This window comes from Lampris incognitus, chromosome 12, assembly GCF_029633865.1.
Source record: "Lampris incognitus isolate fLamInc1 chromosome 12, fLamInc1.hap2, whole genome shotgun sequence".
NCBI lineage: Eukaryota > Metazoa > Chordata > Actinopteri > Lampriformes > Lampridae > Lampris > Lampris incognitus.
In genome coordinates, this window is record NC_079222.1 from 18,645,256 (window position 1) to 18,654,093 (window position 8,838).

Consider the following 8,838-nt stretch of genomic DNA (forward strand, 5'->3'; position numbering starts at 1 on the left):
CTAAATAGTTTTAGGGGTTTTAACGCTTTTGAGTAAAATAATGTAATCCCCTTAAACAGCATGTGGGCTAAGGATTACCAAACTGCTGTCAAATCCTTGTTTAGTGTTAATTACATATGTATTAGTTGAACATTGCCAAAGTTAGGGCATTTTGCCCTCTTGTTTGAGCCTAATTTGCAAAAAAAAAATTGATACAAGAAACTTTTCTTCGTGTCCTTTTAAAGTTATGCAGCAGAAACATATGCCTGGTCATCCTGAATATGCATTTAGCCTTTAACACCCACAGACTTTGGCTTGTTGAGTTTAGCTAACATGCTATCTGATATCTTCATGTGTTACAGTGGGTTTTATTCTACAATTTGGGGAGCTGGTTGTTACTTTTTACATTGGTCTATATGTTTAGTAATTGAAATTAGCTAGTCCCTGGGCTAAATAAACTCACAATAGCAGCATACTACAAAAAATAAATCATCCTCTAAACAAACATAATTTCACTCCTTTTTTTGGCAATAATGTCTTGACGCTTTGATTAAATAGTAAGCTGTAATCTTGCAACCCATGTCCTGACAAGAAATCTTGTAATTATGACTTTTTTTTCCACCTTAATCTGTTGGCGTAATCTTCAACCAGCTCCTTCTTTTCTTTTTTTTTCATAGACTAACATGAACATGACATCTGGAGTAGGGGAAAGATGGCTTTAAGATTTATGTAAGTAGGTTTACAGCCAGCATTGACTGTTGCACGGTGAAGCAGTGGCGATGGGGAGGAGTTAGAAAGGTAGTGAGTTACCCCCCCACCCCACCCCCCGTGTAAATCCAGGGGCAAATCCAACGCGACGTCCCCCTCTGACGTGCTGCAGGGGGGGTGTCACATGTAGCGGGGCGATGGGGGGGGGGTCTTGTACCAGGGACCACTTTAAAAAATCCCTCACAAGATGCGACAACCTCACTGAGGCAGATGGTGCGAAGGCCGGCGCTGACAGCTCTCCGAACAACCAACTTTTCTCTCGATGCTGCTGCCAAACCAGGTTTTGTCTGCGGATTTTCACGGGAGCTGTTTTCGATTTTGAATTTTGAAGCCTCCGTTTGAATGAGAAGATTTCAACTTGAAAACTGGTGATTAAGAAATCGTTTAGACATTTTGGAGGAAACTGTTGAGGGTTTTTCCCCCCCTTTCTTTTTTTAATAACCGCGGTACAGCTGACATATATAAAATGTGGCCTCTTGGACCATCTACTGAAGTTGTGATGGACGGGCGCGTGTCTCCATCCGCGCGTTTCGCGCAGAGCCCCGGAAACTCCGCCAGGGTTCACAGCATCGAGGCGATATTGGGATTTAAAGATGGCATCGTCAACAAATCGGCCTCCTTCAACAGCACGACGGAGATGGCAAAAGACAGCAAACGGAGCGGGGATGTGGTTGTAGCCCCGCTTAAGAAAAGTCGTCAAAGTTTTGACAGTAAGTTGCTACGGGTGATGAGTTACCGCGCTATTTTCGATAACCCGCTTTGATGGCCGCTTTGAGGAAGTGAAGATTGCCATCACCAACATATGCCCGTTTTTTGTTTTTGTTTTTTCCTTAACAAAGTCATATTTCGTTTTTTTTTTAATTGTCAGCTGTAGTTCTGCAACCCTCCCCACTTCTTTACTATGTGACCAGGGTTCGAAGCATAGCCTCTGGAAATAAAGTAATAAAGTGATTTGACCACACATTTACACATCCCCCCCCCCCCCCCCCCTGTGATCCGTAGGTGTGTGTACCACGAACACATCGGAGGGCCCCGTGAGTCCCGACTCGCAGGAGGGAGACGGCAAACTGTCGGATGAGGAAAACACGAAGAAGAAGCACCGGCGGAACCGGACCACGTTCACCACCTTTCAGCTCCACGAGCTGGAGAGAGCCTTTGATAAGTCCCATTATCCGGATGTGTACAGCCGAGAGGAGCTCGCCCTCAAAGTCAACCTGCCGGAGGTCCGCGTGCAGGTAGCCTCCACACACTGTCCCAAACCTGCACGCCCTGCATAGCCCCACAAGCACGTAGTGCAGCTTTAGCCGAATTAGACTAATCAAAAACGGTGTGAATATGCCGGTCTTCAGTATTCAGCATCAGAAACGTCTGGAGTCACCGATTAGAGATTTAGGTCAATCAGATCCATTTCACACATCATATCAGTGCGTTTGGACTGTTTCCCGTTTAATTCCCCCAATTACTTTGGACAGCCACATAGGATAAGCAACGTCTATCGTTTTTTTGTTTTATCTTCCTATACACACACAAAAAAAATCAATTAACGTCTTCCATTTTTTTTACTTGAATTTAAAATTGTTTAGATATATTTGCAGGCTGTATAATCGAAGTCAACGCTGACTCCACGTTTCATTAAACAGCTGCATTAATGCTGAAATTTGTTTTGCAAAAATGAATTTGCGACAAATGATATTTTTAATGGCATTAATACAATTAGTTAAGTAGAGTTTAGTATGACTGGCTTTATGCATCTCACATCTATACAGTGTGTGGATCCTATAACACAATGATGGATTTCAGAATATGTTTTATTTTTGGGGGAGTTTTTTTTTAAAAAATTTATAGTCCTTCATTTGGATAGATGTCAAGAGTTTATAACAGTTTATAACACGTCATCATAACTTATACTGTTTTGTTTTGTGGTTTCAGGTGTGGTTCCAAAACCGACGGGCGAAATGGAGGCGCCAGGAGAAGATGGAGGTGAGCTCCATCAAGCTCCAGGACAACCCTTCCTCCTTGCTGTCCTTCAGCCGCTCCCCAACCAACTCCCTTGGCGCTGGTTTGCAGCTGGATCCCTGGCTCACAACGCCGATCACCACCTCCACCTCGCTGCAGTCGCTCCCGGGATTCATCAGCGCTTCCCAAGGCCTTCCAGGCCACTATACACCGCCTCCCCCGCCTCCACCTCCGATGCCTTCCTCCTTGCCAACCTCCTTCCTCAGCTCCCCCGCCCTGGGACACGGCCATCATCTGCCCCATATAGGTTCCATATGTCCCATGTCCCCCACCACATACCAGTGTTCAGGATTCATAGATAAGCTGGCCCTGGAGGAGACAGATCCGAGGAACTCCAGCATTGCCTCGCTGAGGATGAAGGCAAAGGAGCACATCCAGTCTATTGGGAAAACTTGGTGAAGTTGTATGGACTGCTGTGATGCACATTCACACTCAGAGACACTGACTATTGCATCTGTTGACAACTGGCACAATCCTCATGCTTATGGATCATTTTCTAATTTTTTTTCTTATTTTTTTTTTTTGAAGAGTGCTCTTCGTACAGCCATCAGTTTCTTTCTCTTGTTTTGCTTGTTTATCCCCTGCTCTGTTGTTCTGCTGATAAACGACAGATTGTGTTTTACTTTTACAACAACAGCAGGCAGGCGGCAGGGGCGGTATGGTGGCCAAGTGGTTATCACTGTTACATCATAATCAAAGCTCCTGGGTTCGAACCCCAGGCTGTCCCAGGTCCTTTCTGTGTGGAGTTTGCATGTTCTCCCCGTGTCTGTGTGGGTTTGCTCCGGGTGCTCTGGTTCTCTCCCACCATCACAAAGACATGCACGTTAGGGTTAATACCCCTGTCTGTGCCCCTGAGCAAGGCAGTGGAAAGAGCTGGAGTTGGTCCCTGGGCGCTGAAGCTGCCCACTGCTCCTATACAATAGGATGGGTTAAATGTAGAAGACAAATGTCTTTCTTAATGAAGCAACTGTATAATTTGAAACTGCTGAATGTTGATATTTGATGATTTGATGGCTAATTTACTCTCTTCTTTTTCTTTCCTGCTGAATGTGTCATTCAACTCAAAGTCCATTCAACCCATCCACATTTTGGCCACCGTTCAGGAAAATTGAGCTTTTTTTTTTTTTTTTGATTAGCTGTTGATTTATTCTCTTCCCTGTTAGTTTATCCAGTTTTTACCCTTTTCTTCAACAAAATCTATCTGATGTGTTTTTTTTCTCTATATATAATAAAATTCATATGTAAAACTTAATTGGATGACCTGAATTCATCTTAAATTCTCTCAGCAACAGTTGCGAGAATGTGAATACAGCTAGAACAAAACAGCTCATTATGTACACTTTCCAAAACCACAGTAGAAGTCATGATCTGACTGATCCATCAACCTCAAATTTACACACACACACACACACACACACACACACACACACATATATATATATATATATATATATATATATATGAGTGCAGCTTATGAAGTTGGGAGGAGTATGTCATGGCCCTGCAGGCCTGGCAGCCTGTCCAGGGTGTCTCCCCGCCTGCCGCCCAGTGACTGCTGGGATAGGCTCCAGCATCCATCCTGAGAGCAGGATAAGCGGTTTGGATAATGGATGGATGGAGTATATATGGCATATTTAAACTACTAAATCAGGCAGATCGAGTTTGTCGGTACAGAAAGCAGTAGTACAGCACCCCTTAGTGGTTGATGACACAACTAAAATTCTGGAGACAACTGATAGCTGGATACATATATTCATACATTCATGTATACATACATACATGAATAATGGGATGTACGTATGTCTGTATGTATGCATACAGACATACATACAAGCTAATTTGATCATGGTGTTTTTAAGAGTACACACAAGTTAAATTTTAGATACTTTAAAAAAATCAAATTTAAGCCAGACAAAAGTACAGAAAGCTCATTGCAAAAATAAAGATAAATAAAAAATAGGGAAAAGTATTTCTTTCTTGTTCAGTAAGCACACATTGTCTGCCAGGGCCTGACCGAGCACATCCTAAAGGAAAGCTGCACATGCCAGCAATGTCTATTAGCACAATCTCCTAACAGAAATATGTACAGATTTAGAATTGTTTTAAAATGGAGCTACTCTGGGTTGTCTCTAAAATCATGGGGGGGGGTCTGCACGAGTTGGAACTGTAAAATGCAGTATGGCTTAACCCATGCAGCATTTTATATGTCGATAGATAGGATAATAAACAATGACGCAGGTCAAAGTCCAAATAAGTGACTGACAGCCTATTTCTAGTCCATTGCTCCTGATGAGCTGGATACTATTTTCTATTTTTTTTTTTTTTTTTTTTTACTGGCATTGTTCATCATTCACACACGACAAATGAGGAAAACAGAAAGGCAATTTTCCTCAAGATCACAGAAAATTATGCACTTAACCAACGCTTAACCAAATGAAATTGTCCAATTAGGATGTCTCATTGTGTGCACCTGCAAAGGACTAATGTCGCCATTGTCATATGTAGTCTGTGGACAGAAAATGGTATGTGTGTGTGTGTGTGTGTGTGTGTGTGTGTGTGTGTGTGTGTGTGTGTGTGTGTGTGTGTGCGCGCGCATGCATGTGTATTTGCGCGTGCGCGTTGCTTTCTTTCAAAAGACAGAGCTTGATTACATCTTCTATAAGCTTTGCCTGCACGGAGGAAATGTGAGACACAGCATCATGGCTCTTGTCACTATCAACAATTTTTGACAATTCCTTGCAGTGAGAAAAAAAACTTTCTTTTTCGTAGTTTATTTTCATGCTTGCAGCATACGAGTTCACGTCTGGCGTTTTCAGTAGGGTTTCGCCCGCCATCTTGTGGCATAAATTGGCTACTGCATATACTTCGGCCGGAACTCAAAAGCGCGGAAATTCAAGTGACCGCTGTACACAAGGTGGTCCTCTATAGTTACCAGTCATAACATGTACGTTTATGTTCATAACGCGATGCGGGGAAAAAATGCTCAGACATCCACAATGCAGTTTTCACAAATCATAATTTAATTCAGAATTATCAGTGCTCAAAACAGAAATTTGTTGATATGTACTCAAACAATGTACTATATTTGGATTAACATTGAAAAAAAAATCTGGGAATTATTGATGAACTATGAGCTAACATTTGGTTAGGTTTCAAAACTGTTCAAGAATAAGATACAATAATAAATAAACTCAGATTATTGTAAATATGATAAGACAGTGAATAAAACAATGTGACGTGATTATAGTTGGTACACTGTAAATCTAACAAGTTAAGTTTACTTAAAAGAAAAAGGAAACCGATTACCTTGGGAAAAGTAATTAAATGAACTTAATTGGGTCAATAATTTAATTTTAATTTATTTTTTAAGTACACTTGTTGGAATGTACAGTGTATGGTGCTGTAGATAACGGTGTTCAAATTAAAGGACTGGCGGTGCATCAGAGTCTAGTGTATTGTATTCAGCTGCAGCCATTGTCGTTCAGGGCCAGCTGACACCTTACATCTAAAATGAAGGAAGGAAGGAAGGAATACGTTAGCCAGCATGCGAACAGAGCAATTTCTTCTTTTTCTCTCTCTCTTTGATTTTACCCTTTTTTCTCCCAGTTTAGTGGCCAATAGATCCCTATTTTAATTCAAACACCCACCCTCATACTGCATGCGTTCGCCAACTGCATTTCTCCAGCCGGCAGTCTCGAAGGAGACGCCTCCCCACTTCCGTGCCAAGGCGACTCCAGGCCGAACCACTGCTTTTTCCGACACACCCAAAGACGCATCCACGTGACGAACACAAGCCGACTCCGCCCCCCTCCCGAAGACAGCGCTGCCAATTATTGCTGCTTCGTCGAGTCCGGCCATAGTCGGATTTGACGAGACCGGGGCGCGAACCCCGGTCCCCAATGGGCAACTGCATCGACACAAAGCCGATGCTTAGACCGCTACACCACCGCGGACCCCTTGAACAGTGCAAATGCATGACAAACTGTTGAAAGGAGTTCTGTAAACTGCCTTTGATGAGTAAAGGAAGTATGGTAGGGTTGCACAGCTGTACGTATATTTATGATTTAGAGATAAATCATAGGCAGGACTGAGTGCATGGACCCCTTCATTAAGATTACAGACCTCTTCGAAGCAGTTGTCTCTTCCCTCCTCTCTCCGCCTGCCCCTGAGAAAAAAACAGCCTATCTGCAGCGAGTAGCATCTGCCTTTTCTGCTCCGGATGAACCAGCGCCCTGAGAAAAGTCTCCGCTGACTTCATCGGATGCTCGAGTCCAGCGGGCAACCTGCCCCCTCGTTCTGAGGGTGACGAGTAGTCACTGTCATGCTTGTTGTCCTGCACTCCAGGCAAACCCTCAATGCTCTTCTTTCCCATCAAATGCCCTGCAAAACAGTTGTTCACAACTGAATGTATAATTACTGTGTCAGAATTGTGCACGTGTGTAATCAATAATCAATTCTAATATATATATATATTTATTTATTTATTGCTATTCTGTTTTACCTATTGAGACATGTTTGGCTTTGGCATAAAAAAAACACATCTTTGAGCCAATTCTTAAAGTGTAAATGAGAAGCGCTGTACAAACTCAATTTATTATTATTATTATTATTATTATTATTATTATTATTATTATTATTACTACTACTACCTCATTAGTAACACAGTCTGCCACTACTATTATCCGGGCTTGGCACCGGCCCCAGTGGCTGGGTTATCATTAGTAACACAGTATATGTGGTAATTTAATCCAGGTTGTCACCACATTCATGTCGTCGTCACATTTCTTCGTGACTGTGGGATTAATATCCGTCTTCATATGTGAAGTTCTTACTGTAATGTCTGCCAATTCGTTGACATGCTCGTCCCGTTTTGGTGTACAATATTTAAAAAGTTTTTTGGTTTTTTTTGGAAAGTTAGTGTCTGTCAGACTAAATACTTCAGGATTATAGTTGAAAATAAATCTACTACAAGCGTGCATAAATACTGCACTGACATAAAGGATCAATGTAAATAAAGACTATTACAACTAGTAGCATAATGAAATAATAACAATAGTAAGAAGAAGAACAAGAAGAAGTTCACGTGTGAATGATTTTAAAGCATTCTTATTATTTCCTTTAATCACAGGCTTACTTCCCTAAGCGTTGTTTTTCTTACGAGTGTTAAAGTGTGACTAGGCTGAACGGCGTCATCTAATCTGAGTTATGCTGTCGACCCTGCAGGTGTTCGGATAAACCATGAGTGGATGAATCTCCCTTACCCACTGCCCAGTGGTTGCCGCGGGGGTAGAGGCTCCCGGCAGCTGCGGGACTCTCTGTACAGCGCGCCGTGCAGCTCAGCAGCGCCACGATGACGACCACCACCGGCAACACCGGTCTGAACGTCCACGACGAGCACACGCACACTTCGCCCATGTTGTCTGTCAGTTGTCCGTCAGTTTTAAATCGCACAATAACGCAGTCGTCGTTGGCACTTTTATCAGCTCAGAGAATCTCCGCCATCGCCGGTTTTCGTAGCGCCATTTAAACCCCTCTCCGGAAGAAAAGCTCCGCTTCGCGGGAAATCACGCTTCGCTGAAGTTGTGGTGTCATTGCGCGACTTGTGATGAAAGTTAAATGCCCCCCCCTCCCCTCCCCTCCCCTCCCCCGACTGGCTTATACGTCAGCGGTGATTTTTGGGTGGCAAATTATGGTTTGTAGTCTGCTATTATAATCGTTGCTCCAGTTGGTATTGTTTGTCCAGTGATTGCATAGTGTAGACGTCATTCATAACGGACGCGTGGGTGATAATAGGCTCGGGGGGGCTACAGTTTATTGACAGGGGGTTTTGACGCGATTTATGTGACGATTTCTTTGGGGCAGTTTTCTCTCACTTCACTGCACCTCCAGTGTCATCCCATGCTGCTGAATTCAGCGAGCGTCTCACACACAATGCAGCCAGCGATAGAACATGTCTTTATTGTCTTGTAAGCCATTTTCCACTTAAAGACATCAAGGTCACATCCAATAGGAGTTGGCAGGAAGCTCAAATACGAGCGGATCCCATCATTGTTGGTCGTTGGCTGACAATATGCA

At 43.0% G+C, this 8,838-nt stretch overlaps 2 protein-coding genes across 2 annotated transcripts; one reads left to right on the forward strand and one right to left on the reverse strand.

Annotated features, from left to right (window-relative positions):
* The first annotated feature begins 1,213 nt into the window (after nt 1–1,213).
* rx3 (retinal homeobox gene 3) lies at nt 1,214–3,297 on the forward strand. The gene is made up of 3 exons (XM_056291091.1): nt 1,214–1,457; nt 1,750–1,982; nt 2,677–3,297. The coding sequence occupies exons 1-3, from the start codon at nt 1,214–1,216 to the stop codon at nt 3,160–3,162; spliced, it is 963 nt and encodes a 320-aa protein (XP_056147066.1). The 3' UTR covers nt 3,163–3,297.
* A 2,511-nt stretch (nt 3,298–5,808) lies between these two features.
* grp (gastrin-releasing peptide) lies at nt 5,809–8,331 on the reverse strand. Its single transcript, XM_056291192.1, has 3 exons — nt 8,025–8,331; nt 6,886–7,143; nt 5,809–6,268 (listed from the first exon to the last, which is right to left on the reverse strand). The coding sequence occupies exons 1-3, from the start codon at nt 8,176–8,178 to the stop codon at nt 6,225–6,227; spliced, it is 456 nt and encodes a 151-aa protein (XP_056147167.1). The 5' UTR covers nt 8,179–8,331; the 3' UTR covers nt 5,809–6,224.
* Between the last annotated feature and the right edge of the window lie 507 nt (nt 8,332–8,838).

Excerpts from the sequence above, each read along its gene's own strand:
- rx3 (XM_056291091.1), top strand. The coding sequence starts at position 1,214 with ATGTGGCCTCTTGGACCATCTACTGAAGTTGTGATGGACGGGCGCGTG. Across the intron at positions 1,458-1,749 it reads AAGTCGTCAAAGTTTTGACA|GTGTGTGTACCACGAACACA; the intron begins GTAAGTTGCTAC and ends TGTGATCCGTAG. Across the intron at positions 1,983-2,676 it reads TGCCGGAGGTCCGCGTGCAG|GTGTGGTTCCAAAACCGACG; the intron begins GTAGCCTCCACA and ends TTGTGGTTTCAG.
- grp (XM_056291192.1), bottom strand. The coding sequence starts at position 8,178 with ATGGGCGAAGTGTGCGTGTGCTCGTCGTGGACGTTCAGACCGGTGTTG. Across the intron at positions 7,144-8,024 it reads CGGCAACCACTGGGCAGTGG|GGCATTTGATGGGAAAGAAG; the intron begins GTAAGGGAGATT and ends ACTGTTTTGCAG. Across the intron at positions 6,269-6,885 it reads GAGACAACTGCTTCGAAGAG|ATGTAAGGTGTCAGCTGGCC; the intron begins GTCTGTAATCTT and ends CCTTCATTTTAG.